At 50.1% G+C, this 13,980-nt stretch overlaps 1 protein-coding gene across 1 annotated transcript; it reads right to left on the minus strand.

Moving 5' to 3' along the window:
- Positions 1-520: 520 nt before the first annotated feature.
- POU4F1 (POU class 4 homeobox 1) lies at positions 521-5,559 on the minus strand. The gene is made up of 2 exons (XM_024231008.2): positions 5,318-5,559; positions 521-4,659 (listed from the first exon to the last, which is right to left on the minus strand). The coding sequence occupies exons 1-2, from the start codon at positions 5,438-5,440 to the stop codon at positions 3,511-3,513; spliced, it is 1,272 nt and encodes a 423-aa protein (XP_024086776.2). The 5' UTR covers positions 5,441-5,559; the 3' UTR covers positions 521-3,510.
- Between the last annotated feature and the right edge of the window lie 8,421 nt (positions 5,560-13,980).

The following is a 13,980-nucleotide window of genomic DNA, read 5'->3' on the forward strand; positions in this document are numbered from 1 at the left end:
TGGCCTCTTCAGGAGGTCCCTTTTTGTTTTTTTCATGGATTGACAGCTAAAGGCGTCTTAGAATAGTCTTACTACTCCTTCAAGCCATATATAGATTCACTTACCAGAAAGCAAAGCATTTTTTTTTGTTTTGCACAGTTTCCTACTACATAAAATAGGAAATTAATTTTCATGATGTTTTATTAACATAATACTCTTATTTTTACTTGGTAAAGGTTTTATTTAAAGCAAATCCTTAAATTCTTCATACCTACATTGATCATTATTATATAATACACATGTATTTGCCTGCAACATTTCTGCTTGAGGCAGACTTAAAAAAAAAAAAAAACAAAAAACACCCTTTGTAAATCTTTTCATTTGTTCAGTCCTGTTTTTCCAACAATGAAATCCAGTCATACTTTTCTAGAAAATAACGGGTTTTTTACAATTGCATTTTATTTAAAACTGATGATGTTTCAAGTCAGTAACAACAAAAACAAATCAACTTTTTATGGAAGAGTTCTATGTTTAAAAATACCTCTAGTGCTTTTTTTTTTTTTAACATTAACAACTGTTTAAAATCACAGCTTTTAAAATGTACTATTCTTTTTGAACATCAAGTGTTTTGCTTCACAGATGTGCCGGTGAAATTAAAAAGATTTGGCTAAAATAAGATGACTTCAGATGATATAATCTCAGCTCTTAAGAAACTTTGTACATTTGGCATCTGATCTAGTCCCAAGTCACCAAGAAATAGAGGCTCTCTAGTCACTCTGGAGCAGTAGGTGGCACACTAAATGTTTTAAAATGTATTACCCTCCAAAGAAAAGCCATTCAGTTACTAGGTGTTTTTAGGCTAGAATATCACATCTAAACCTCCAAATTCCTCTGTCCCTGACCCTAAATTTAAATGTTGTTTGGGTGCCTGGTTATTTATTGGTTTTCACCACTCTGGATCAAGTGCTGTGGTTTAAGAGTTTCTGCAGTTAAAAAATAATAATAATAACTTTTATAAACACAGGCAACTAATATAGAATTCATTTTATTTAGAGCACCACTTTTCACGAGTTATCTGAAAGTGAATTCTGATTCAGCAAAAAAATACATCATTCTCAATCTCTCCCCTTTTCATCCCCCTTCAACACCCTACCCTCCCCCCATTTCTCTGTGTTTTCTTTTTGTTTGGTTGGTTGAGGTTTTTTTGGCTATATATCTCATTTGTTGAAAGGTTCTACCAGGACCTGGCCCAGTATAAACACAAAAATGCACCCAAATCATAAAACTGCTCTTCTTTCAGTTATGTTTTATTTGTAAGTGTACTGGGACACATCCCCCTGTTGTATTTTGGCGCACAGAATTGGTTCTGATAGAAGTAGGGGAGGAGAAAGGTAAAAGAGAAAAGACATAACCAAGGAGAAAGCTCAGCAGACATACATGGACAGGTAGATCAATCCGTGAGACATTTCAGGATGAACACTGGCAGTCTGTTACCATTGTGTGAATGTGTGCATTAAATAAAATATTTACAATAATCTTTTTTCCTTTTCCTTTGAATACAAGAATATGACAAAAATGTTGTGTTTTCAGTGGAAACAGGCAGTAGACTGTGAAATCGCACTATCCACAAAACGGTCTACCAGAAAGCTAGCCCAGTTTAGTGTTCAGTTTCAAATGCATAGAATGTTTGCCCTGCAAACAATGATATACAACATAATTAAATAAATAATGCCTAACCAGAGTGAGACCTAATTGTGTTTCTTTCCACACCTTTCAGATCATGCATGATTTCAGTCTTGTTAATCGGCAGGTTTTTTTTCTTTTCTCATTTGTTGTTTTCAATGTTTTAGTTATGATTAAAGGATGGTAACAAACCATCTCTACGAGAGATCCAAAGAGTATCTTGTACACAAAGCAGGCATTTTCCTAACCACCTTCAACTATCTTAATTTTTTAAAATCCACCAGCAGCTTGTAAGGTACCTGATTATTACTATGAAATACTATACATGATTTTCTATTTGGGAGACTGGTAGAGCAAATTAAAGTTCTTGCTACCCAACATTTATCCCCAGTAATAAATGACTCTTGAATAATAAGAACAAGTAAAAGGAAACACAGTTGTTCTGTTTTCCCCCAACATGCAGACCTCTTTGAAACAAATGGGGGTGGGGGCACTTTAAATCTGTCTTCCTCTTTTCTGGGATTTAGGTGATTTTCTCACAGCCAAGTTCTACCGCAAAAGAAAACAGGAACTTCTCAACATTTCTATAATTTCATGTTCTCCAAGAGAGGAAGAAAGGGGACCTAGAAGAGCAAGATGAGTCTCGTTCAGTGTTGAAAACAGGAGACAGTGTCTCTCCTAATAACTTTCACCCCATCAGTCTATTTGAATCAACAGGAAAAATCAGTAGTTTAAAACTCTCTAAAAAAATAAATGAATAAAACTGAAAGGGCAAGTTAAAGTTCTATGAGTGGGAACAGCTTATTTTGAAATTGTCTAAAACTAGATCTTCGACATAAGAGGAAAAAAAAACTGTTGTTAAAATTGTTTCATTTTCCTAGAATAAGATATCTTGAAGCTCCGGAATTCTGCTTTTTAGTTAGCTCAAAGACTATGCCCCTCTCTCCAAAGACCTCCACCCCACCAGGACCAGGCCACCAGAGTATAGGCAGGGCCACGGGAAAACTTGGATTCCACCTAAGCAAGCAGCCAGCCTCCCCCTGACCCTCTCTTTTCAGCTGTGCTCCCACTCACTTCCCAGGATTGGAGAGCAGCCATTGGCATCTCATTGGAACGGAGGAAATAAAGAGGATATGGATGGGGTGGAGGCGAGAGAGGGAAAAATTAAACACGCAGACAGAACAACTTGATACCCAGAACTTCAATTTCTGGCTCGTTTGCTTTTCGTTTTTCGACTCAGTTCGTGTGTGTAGGGTTGGGGAGGTGGTAATAATGGTGGTGCTCTTTTTTCTCTTCCATGGGGGAAAATGAAGCTGCAGATTATGGCTCCCCGGAGTTAAAATTTCTAAAGCATTTTCCTTTGCTTTTGTTCTGTTTTGTTTTAGTCTGTCTTTATTTGTCTAGTTTTTGGTGGTTGGTAGGTTTGTTTTTGTACATAGTTCCTTGGTCCCCAGGATATTTAGGTAAGTGTCTCTGGTCAGAAACAGTCCATTTTCCTACCCTTCCCGCGTCTCCCCCCACCCAAACCCCAGAACCATCCTCCTCCTTAAAACCCCTGCTCGGGTCTCCGCTTTCCTTCCCCCAACTCCCCACTCCCCCGAATGCTCCCCCCCTTCTCCCCTACCCTATACTCCAATCCCCACACCCAGCACCCCAGTCCTCAAGGCTGGGGGACAGCAAAGGCAGGAAAATCAGAGAAAGGGTGGAGGAAAGAGAGCGAGAAGGGACTCCCCAAACGCAGGCAGGATAACGGACACTCCAAATCCGAGGGGAGGCAAGCAGAGGAAAGCCCCCCAAAAATGTCTCCTCAGCTCCCCACTCTGTCCCGCCCGACACTTCCCAGCCCCCTCAGTAAGTGGCAGAGAATTTCATCCGCTTCTGCTTCTGTCTCTGGTTGCAAAACCACACCCGCACCACGTTCTTTTTGAGGTCCAGTTTCTCAGCGATGGCGGCGATCTTCTCGGACGAGGGCCGGGGCTGCACGGCGAAGTAGGCCTCAAGGGAGCGCTTCTCGGGCGCGGCGATGGAAGTCCGCTTGCGCTTCTTCTCGCCGCCGTTGAAGAGCTCGGGCTTGTTCATTTTCTCGCGCTGGGCGCCCTCGGCCTCCTCGAGCCACGCCTGCAGGATGGGCTTGAGCGCGATCATGTTGTTGTGCGAGAGCGTGAGCGACTCGAACCTGCAGATGGTGCTCTGGCTGAGTGAGCCCACGCCCGGGATCTTGAGGTTGGCCAGCGCCGAGCCCACGTCGGCCTGCGTCACGCCCAGCTTGATGCGCCGCTGCTTGAAGCGTTCCGCGAACGCCTCGAGCTCGCGCGGGTCCGTGTCCGAGTCGCAGATGGACGCCAGGCCCGCCGCGCCCACCACGGCCGCCGCCGCCGACGCCGCTGCCACCTGCCCGGCCGCCGCCGCCGCCGCCGCCGCTGCCGCGCCGTGGTGCGCCGCCGCCGCCACCAGCCCGGGGTGCGGCAGCCCGGACGGCATGTTCATGGCGGCCGCCGCCGCGGGGTGCGACAGGTGGCCCAGGCTGTGCATATGCGGGTGAGGGTGCGCGGAGCCGCCCAGGAGCCCGCCGCCCGGGCCGCCGCCGCCGCCGCCCCCCGGGCCGCCACCGCCACCGCCGCCCCCCGGGCCGCCGCCGCCCGGACCGCCGCCGCCGCCCGGGCCGCCGCCGCCCCCTGGGCCGTCGTGGGCGCCACCGCCGCCGCCCGCCGCGCCCGCGCCGCCCGCGCCGGCCATGAGCGCGAGCGACGGCGAGGAGATGTGGTCCAGCAGATCGCCAGGTTCGAGCGCCTGGTGGTGGTGGTGGTGGTGGTGGTGGTGGTGCGCCAGCGGCACCGTGGAAGTGGACGTGCACGGCACGCTGTTCATCGTGTGGTACGTGGCGTCCGGCTTGAAAGGATGGCTCTTGCCCTGGGACACGGCGATGTCCACGGCCGCCAGCGCCTCGGCCCGCGCCAGCAGCGTCTCGTCCAGGCTGGCGAAGAGGTTGCTCTGCAGCTGCAGGCGACACAAACCAAACCAAAAAAACCACAAAACCAAAAGAGCAAAACAAAACAACAGAAGAAACACACACACAAGCCGGAAAGCACAGCATGCGAAGGGCAAACACAAAGCAACCAAAATAACAACGGGTTTGGGGGCAGTGGAGAGCGGGAAAGACGGAGAGGGGGTACATTGGCGACCAGGCAGGGAGCAGACGAGAAGGGATGGGAGCGTGGAGAGGGGGACAGAAGTAGGGAGAAAGGGGGACACAAGAACACATTCCGGGAACGGGCGTGGGAGACGAAAAAGAAGGGGGAAAAGAAGAAGAAATGGAAATGTAACTCGCAGCTGGGAACCCGTGTCACACACCCGAGCACGCACAGAGACCGCCTTTCTGAGGCGTGAAATTAACAGAGAAAGTAGAGGGAAGTCGAGAGTCCTGGCCCCAGCGCTCCCCACTCCGATCGCAGGCGCCTGACGCGGAGGCAGAGGCAGACAGGAACACGACATTAAGCGCCGCCGGACAAAACGTGCCTCGCAGCGGGATTGCTCTACACCCCCTGCCCGCAGTTCCCCGCACCGGGACCTGCACACACCAGCCCCCGACATGCAGCGTTTCGGAGACGGGGAGGGGCGGGCGCGCGGGCCGGGGCCGCGGGCTTGGGGCGCTTACCGGCGGCGTGGGCAGGCAGGCCCGCCGGATGGCCTCGGAGCTGGAGTGCAGCGACGGGTACTTGTGCTCAGGGAGGGTGGGATGCATGGCAAAGTGAGGCTGCTTGCTGTTCATGGACATCATCGTGAAGGCTTGGCATGTATATCCACAAACACTCCGAAAGTCCGCGGGAAAGTGCGTACGCCGGCTCACCCGGCCTCCCTTCGGAGGCTGCAGCCGCGGCGGTCGCGGCGGCTGGCGGCGGCCGCGCCGCGGGCTGCTGTTGCTGCTCCTGCTGCTGCGGGGCGCTCCCTCTGACCGCGCAGAGCGCCGCGCGCCGGCCTCGCAGTCCCGCTTCTCCGAGAGCTCTAGCCCCGCGCGCCGACGGGATGCACTCCTCTTACACCTGAGCCCCACTTCTCGCGGCCGTCCCGGGGAGCTCTCGCGAGAGCTCGCGGCCCCACCGCGCTGACAGGCATCAGCTGTCTCCGTCTGTCTGGCGCGCGCTCTCCTTCTCGGCGGCCCCGTGCGTCTGCGCGCGCGCGCGCTCGTCCGGCCGCGACCAGAGCGTGGGAGCAGCTCTTATAGTGACCACCAGCAAGGACAGCGCAGGTGATGCACCTGTAGCTATCCGGGCATGCGCACTGCCCGCCTCACCTTTCCCACCGTGGTCTGGAAAGATCAGAAGGTCCAGCTATTGTCTAAGGGTGGGCACCTTTTAGAAGAAAAAAGACGAGATGCGCGCACGCCCTTCTGTGTGTGTGTGTGTGTGTGTGTGCGTGTGTGTGTTTCTTCCCCCTGATCGCAAGCCTTGAATATATGCGCATTACTTAGGCATTCCTCCTCTTCGGGATGCCTAACAAGCTGTTATATAATGTATACAGCTGGACATTTGTATGTTAAATTATGCCCGCGCATTCCTCTGTATACAGTATAAATAACAACACAGAAATGCAGAAGGTGCTGTCTTTTGCTGCAAGAACCTGTTTCTTTAAAGGTTTATAAATAGGTTCCTGGAGAATAATCGCGGTGACAGACATTTGTTTGAAGCAGTCAGACGCTATTGATTTCCATATAATTTAATTTCCTCCGCATACTTTTTTGTTGTTGTTGTGAATATAACTGTGTCAGGCACCGCCAGTGACAGCCACTTAGGAGCCACAAGGAGCGTGTGCTTTCTACTCGGGAAAAGCTGTTGAAATGAAATTGTGCATTTCTCTTATTGTTTGTCTCCTTCAACCGTGTACAAACCCACGTTTCAAACGAGCTCCGGGTGATCTAAGCCTTCTAGTAATCAAAAGGAAAAAACAGTTAACAGGGTGTAGTTGGGATCCTTCCTCCCCTCAGCGTACACACACACGCACACACGCACACACACACACACTTTATGCTGGGAACTCCAGGAAAACTGCTTCAGAGAAAAGGGAATAAGATGTTGAAAAGAGAACTTTCTTTTCCCTTCCATCGTTTTGGCTTTTTGCCTCATATCTCTGCTTGCTTATATATATTTTTTTCAATAGGAGACAGATCAAACTAACTTACAGGAAAGCTTGATTCAAAAATATTAAATCAAGCCAGTTTGAAAGAACGGGTACAAGCTCTGGTCCAGTTTTTAAATTTTTTAAAAATTATTGTGAAATTAAGACCTAAAAAGAATAAATCAATTAGCCAACCTGTTATATGGCCCTTATGTGACAGCAGATCAAGAGCCTCCCAGGGGAGCCACAGTTCAGGTGCCAAAGTCCCCAGGGAAAGAGCACTTGCTCGCGGTGATAATAACCTAACAGCCCAGATGTTATCACATCTGCGGTAAGAGAGCTGGAGAGCAGCAAGGGGCTGCTTATGAAAAGCAGAGATCAGATAAATAATCTTTCTGTTCTCTCCCACACCAAGGAGGTCTGTATTTCCACCAAAGAGCAGATCTCATTTCTATAAACCTAAATTTGCGTCCCCGTGGATTTTTATCTTTCCTCTGCACAAACGCATGTGTGTTTAGCATACCCACTCACCTACTCAGATTCCAAGAAGAGCCCACAGGCGTCACCATGGCTTTTTCTTTCTTTCTTTTCATGTTTTCCGCCACCCCCTCCCTTCCTTCTAGCTCCAGAGGGAAGTGAGAAGGATGTTCACTTGCTGGTGAGAGAAGGAGCTGGTTCCATCCATTATGCAGTCCCCTGGGAGCGCTAAATGCAACTTTATCTCAACGGGGAGTGGACGATGAGCAGGACGTCGCTAGAGGGAAAGAGTGAGTCCTGCGGTAGTCATCACACCGGGAGTCCGGGCTTAACCTAATCCTTCCTGACACCCCTGGTGGCCGTTCCCTGCGCTCTCTCTTGAGGGGAAAGAAAAGGCCCGCACAGAGGGTGAGGGCCCGGAGCCTGCCCCTCCGCTCTCAAGGAAGCGCTGGTGGACCCTGAAGGGTACAGGGGCGACAGAAAGGCAAACAGTACAGGTTTGTGGCCGGGTGGGGCCTCTGAGAGCCAGGTGAGCTCCTGAGTACCCAAAAGGCACCTCGGTTCACCCTCCAACCCTGGGAGGCTTCCATTAAACCCAGCAGAGAGATGCCACCTTAGCCTGAAGTTAGGAGTTAGTCCCACCAAGATTTCCTTCTCTGTTTACCTCTCTTGACAACAGGAATACCCCACCTTGGGGTGAGGCCAGATCTTTGCTCAGGGTATTGGGTGTTTTGATGGTACCAGAAACATGAGGGCTATGGGTACAATCCTCCCTCCCCCTCCCACCATGGATAGGAAGCCAATCTAGGATACATCCATCTTCACTATAGCACTTAGTGGAGAGTTTGTCACAGGAAAAGTACCCCACCAAACAACACATGTGTGTAGGAAGGAAGAGAGGCCAGTTTCCGGTAGCCTGGGGGAGAGGTGGTTGCCTAGGGGCTGTTCAACAATCCAGGGCTGGTTGGAGATTGCAGGAAGATCCCTGGGTGGGGGTGTGGGGGGCGTCTACATTCTCCTTAAAAAGAAGAGGTGGGTTTTCCCCAGGCAGAGCTGTAAATTTTGATTCCAGCCTGTTCTTTTTCAGGAGCCAATTATTTCACTCCTCCCTCATTAACTTGCTACCTTATCTTCCTTCCTCAAATGCTTGCTGAGCAGTAGTCTGGCCCAGTACAAGACACTGGAGATAAAATGAGGTATACAATATAAGTACCTGCCCTGCAGGAGGTGACAGTGTATGTGCATGGGGCAGCCACGGATAAAAGGCATCTATGACCCCGGTATAACAGGTGTGATGAGAGGGATGTGTACAGAAATATGGGGCGGGTGATGCTTGGACAGTTATCATGCCTCATCCTTGTTGGTTCTCAGCCCCAGGCTAAAGAATAGGGCATGCTGGCACATCTGCAGGCAGTTCCCTGGACCATATCAAGCCTCTCCCTTCTTTCCTCCTGATGTGTAAAAGGAAAGGGTGGCGGGCTTGGGCTCAGCTTACCCATATGTCACTGTTTTGTTTTCCTGGTTTGGCAACTGCTGTAACTCGTTGGCCCCTGCCTGTGCTAATGATACCCACATGGGGTCTGAGCCTTGGCATAGATTCCTGGGCAATTTTTTTTCCTTCTTATTTAATGACCAACACAGACCTCCTCCTCCTCCTCATCTCATAGCTTTGCATTTTATCCAGAGAAGGATAATGAATGCACAGCTATTGATTTCCAAGGAATTTCCGCCCCCAGGGACAGGGAGTCTATCATCTGGATCAGAGAGACATTTCTTTCCCTCATTAATTAATTTTCTCCTCCTCCTTTGGCAGGCCTCACTTCCCGTTTCCTTTGGCAGCGCCCTTTTCCCGACCTAAGGGAGCAGACCTTCGTTGGTTGGCGTGAGGACTGGCGGGAGAGGTTTTGTGCGAGGATCCGCACTGTCTGGGGTGAACGCTCCTCACCTTTGACCTGAACCGCCACCTTCCCATCCTCCACTTCTGGAGAGCGCGCCTGATAGCTGCTGCCCACCTGGGCACTGACTTCCTCCTTCCAACGGGGTGCGGAGAAAGTTAGTATTTTACTCCGCAGCCACTACTCGCCCCACCTTCTCACCTCCGGGGGGTTGAACCTGAGTTGTCTGTCGGGGTTTAGGGACTCAGGATCGGGTGTGAGGGACGTCGACATAAGTGCGTGGAGGTAGTGGGTATACAGGGGAGGGGGCCGGGCCCCTCGCTCCTTCTGGAAACCGGAGTTCTGGCCCCACCTGCAGGCCCGGCCACCTTGGGTTCTGGTGGCCGAAGCCGGAGCTGTGTTCCTCGCAGACTCGGGGAGCCACATTGTGCGTAGGCAATTGTTTAGTTTGAAAGGAGGCACATTTCACCACGCAGCCAGCGCCCTGCATGCAGGAGAAGTCCCCAGGGCCCAGGGTCGGCTGGCTTTGGAGGCCACTTAGGTTGTTTTAAGCACGTGTGAAAGGGCAGACAGCGGGGGAGCAGGACACGGGTAAGAGCTTCGGGTCTCGGAACAGAGGCTGCCCTTGGGCTGTCCCGGCGCCCTGGGCTCTGACACTGAAGGGTGGAATGGAGGAAGGAATGGAGAAAGGACGGTGGAACTTTCGCTTCCCCTCTGGGCCGCCTTCCCAGGGTCATGCCTGAGCTGCTTTGATCCCAGTGTCGCAAATCTTGGTCCCGGGCGATGGCTACTGGGCTCCTCGCTGGCCTCACTGGGGCCCATCCCGGGCAGTGGCCCTGCCCTCCGAGACCCGCGGGACCCAGCCCAGAGCTGAGGTTGGAGTTCCCCGGGCCGCGCTCCGCGTCGCTTAGGCTCGGAGATTTCCCGGAGACCGTCGTCCTCCCTTTCTGCTTGGCACTACGGAGCTCCCGCGGCCTCTCTCCTCCTCTGGTCCCTAAGGCCCGGAGTGGCTGGCGGTACTGGGGCCAGTCGTCATCTCCGCTTCTAAGGCATTCAGACTGGGCTCCAGCTAGGACCGGCAGAGGAGGTTCTCAAGGAAACCGGTGGGAAATATACTGTTTTCTTTCGTCTGGTCGTTTAATTTAAATGCAACTTCCCGTGGGTACATTTTCCTGGACGTTAACCAGCTCACCTTGAGATGTCGTTGATGACCTAGTGACCCAGATGATGCGTCCCAGGAAAGTTCACTGCTGACTATTGTCACTTTTGGCGTTATATCTATAGATACAGACCTATGTATATATCTCCACCCTAATCTCTCCGTGGACATGAAACCCACCTACCTTGTGAAAGCCCTACGGGTGACACATGACTACTACGTCTCTGTCCCAACAGGGGCTGGGCCTCCTCTGCCTAATAGTTGCCAGAAGTTTCGCAGCCCAAGTGAACAATGTCTTATGGCTGAACATGGCCACGGACCCCTGTGATTTAGGTCCCAGGAGGAGCAGAGGCGTCCCCGCCCCGCCTGGGCCCTGCCGCATTCCGAGCTGCAAGAAGGCGCTGATCAGAGAAGGGGCTTCCGGGTCCTGGGTTAGAACAACAACAAACAAACGAAACTCCACAACAGACACGCCTGCCCATGACCCCACGCAAGGACACGGGAAGTTCTGTCGCCTTCCTGCTCCGCGGATAGCCGCCTGCCGGCTGCTGCCACCAGAACGCACGGACGCTCCGGGTGGAGGGAGCTCTGCGGTAGTCAGTGGGCAGCAGGGGACCCCCAGCCCCCACAAGCGCGGCTCCGAGGACCTGGAAGCGGGTGCCTGTCGCTCTCCGCAGGCTCCGCTCTGCCTCCAGAAGCAAGGTCCCCAAAAGGGTCTGGAAGCCATGGAGAAAACCGCAAGGACGCGAGTCCAAACCCGGGAGTGCGGAGCTGGGTCCTGTCGCCCGGCTCCAACGCTCCCCGGCGCCGCCGCCAGCCGCCCCTCCTTCCCGCCGCCCGCACAAATCAAAGCCCCTTGCGAGGGACTGGGAAATAGTTGCCTTGTCATGTAACACATTGCCCTGATTTATTATAAAATTTTAACGAAATCATGCATATTTTAACAGCCTTTAATCACTGCATGAAAATTTAATTCATGGACTGTAGCGCGTTTAAATAAATGAAGTGTTAATTCATTAGGATTAATTAATTTGTTAAAGGATTGTGTGCAAGGTTAAGGTGGAAAGAAAACTCTTTGTTGGTTTCGAGTCTTAATCGCCAGGTTTCACGAGTAGTAATAAAATGAAAGGAAACCGCAGGGCGGGCCGTTCGGGTGGGGCTTGGGCGGGACCAGCCGGGAGCGCCCCCGAGAAAGTGGGAAAGTCGGGTTGGAAGGGCTAGGGCGCGTCTGTCTTCCCGAGACTGGGGAGTGGGGGTCCGGTGGGGACTAGAGGGGAAGGGAAGAGCGGGAACCGGCGGCGGGAATCCGAGAAGGCCGAGTTCGCTGGAATCCCAGGGAGAAAAGAGGGCTCAGAGCCGAGGCTGGCGGGCCGGACCCCATCTCCCCAACCCGAACACAAAGATGACCCGGTGGGTTAGGCGAGGTCGCCCCTTCCTGCCCTCAAAAGGTCAAGTCTCGTCTTAATGGACAGATGATGGGCCAGCTCGCCACCGCCTAAGCCTTCCAGCGCCCAGGGAGCCACTGTCTCGCCATCAGGCCGCCGGCTCAGGAGGTTGGGGCAAGCCCAAGAGCCTCTGGGGACTCCGAGAGGAGGCGGAGCAAAGCCAAACGTGTAAACCCAGGCTGGAGCAATCCGGGAAAATTTTTTTCACATAGGAGCCCTGACGTTAAGGAATGGTTTCTTCAGCACCTCTTCTGAGACAGAGGCTACATAGGCGTCCCCTCCAGCACAGCCCGACACGCAGGAGAGAAGTCCTCTTCCGCGCAGAACTTTCACCCTTTAAGACCCAGTACGAATAACACGTCTGTGAAGACGCCAGACTTTCTCATTGCTCCACGCTATCCCCAACAGGGGCATTTTTCTACTCACAAATAATGTAAGTATCAAAATGCATTAGAATTGCATCCTCCCACCTCCCAGTAAGTCTCAGGAAAGGGCCAAGCCAAATCTCTTGGGAAAAGGATCTTTACATCCCCAAATTACAAACGTCACATAAGGCCCACACGTCTACACACCAATAAACTAACATTTATTAGACAGGGTCTGCTCCTTATTAAGACGCAACACTTAGAATCTAGGATAATGAAAAGAAAAAGACACAGCAGGCCTAAGAATCCGCCTTCTTTCTGAAGTGGAGCTGTAACTCAAGGCATTCTAGACTGCCTCAGTCGTATAAAACTGAAGATCGCCCTAACTTGCGCTCCAGGTGGGTTCTGTAAAGAAATCTGCATCTTCACAGATGCTTCCTAGCTGAGTGGGGTTCCGAGAATTAGGCAATAAATGTTCACTGTGCACTCTGAGATCATTGCTTAAAAGGTTTTCTCTGCCAAGTATTAAAAGGATCAGGTTACATCGTGATCGGCAAAAGCTGTGTTGTAGGACTCCCACAAATGGGAATGAAAGACCTTCTTATGAGGCTCTGGGAAACCCTTCTAATCTAATAAAGTACATCCCATGAACAGTTAATCTCAGTTTGATTCTCTCTACAAATATCATCCAAAGGTACAAAAGGGGGAAAAATCTAGTGTATGTATTTCACTTTGAATCATTGAAAACCATTCAAGTAGAAACAAGAAGTTCCTGAAACATCATAGATTCAAGACCAAGTTGTCTTTTTCAGTAGTATTTTCAAACCAATGTAGATGGCCAAGAGATGATTGGGAAACAAAGCAGACCTGAAATTAAGGGACTGTAAATCTTACTGTGCCATGTTCTTTTTTGTGTCAGCTAACTCCATAAAACAGGAAAAAGACTTGTCATTTTTGGATGGAATGATTTTAAAAATAAAAGATGAATGCTAAGTCATGACCAAAAAACAAACAAACAAACAAAACTGCTAGCATCCTGTCACATTCCCATAGCCAAAGCATTTTAAGCAGTCAAAAGATATTTTTCTAAAAACATGAACTGTCTGCTTCCTTATCATGAGTACATCTTTTTCTATCATAGCCTTAGTGAAATTAACCAAGACAGGAAGGTTAACTTAATCTAAATGTCAGAGTCAGTGTGAATCTCTTAAGTGGCACACGCACAACTCCCACCGTTGAGCTTCTGTTTAGTAGTCAGACTCAGGAACTAAATGCTACTGTAAAAGAAACATGCTAAGCCCAAGAGGTCAAGGCTGAAGTGAGCTGTGTTCGCACCACCACACTCCAGCCTAAGAGCGAGACCCTGTCTCAAATGTAAAAATAAAAAATAAACATGCTAATACTTCCAAAATACTTTAAAAATAATTCTTAGAAAATTTCAAATCCCTTTGTCCTTTAGTCTATAAATGTGAATTCTTTATTACACAAGGGAGAAGAGCAGAAGCTGAAGAGCCAGAGACCCAGCTCCAAGATATGGTTCATATCTATTCCAGCTGTGTTATTACTCTTTCTCAATTTGTTTTTCTGTAAACTGGGGACGATAGTACTTGGTTCACAAAGTTTTAAGAAGGGATTAGATGAAATAAGGAATTAGATGAAATAGAGGTTAGCTTAGCAAGATACTTAGTTTTTAGTATAAGATAGGGTTGTTTTTTGTTTGTTTTTGCCTGGAGTGTGTGTACATAATAGATATATTTAAAAATCTATGAAACCACCATATTTACCATGACATCACGTTATGGTAAAGTGGTAAAGAGTACAAAATGAGAATGTGTGATTAAAATCAAATCCTACACAGATTAGAC

The sequence above is a fragment of the Pongo abelii genome, chromosome 14 (genome assembly GCF_028885655.2).
Source record: "Pongo abelii isolate AG06213 chromosome 14, NHGRI_mPonAbe1-v2.0_pri, whole genome shotgun sequence".
Classification (NCBI taxonomy): domain Eukaryota; kingdom Metazoa; phylum Chordata; class Mammalia; order Primates; family Hominidae; genus Pongo; species Pongo abelii.

Bases quoted from the DNA above. Each gene is read 5' to 3' on its own strand.
- POU4F1 (XM_024231008.2), bottom strand. From the start codon at position 5,440: ATGATGTCCATGAACAGCAAGCAGCCTCACTTTGCCATGCATCCCACC. The intron at 4,660-5,317 runs GTAAGCGCCCCA...TGTCGCCTGCAG, and splicing joins CCTGCCTGCCCACGCCGCCG to CTGCAGAGCAACCTCTTCGC.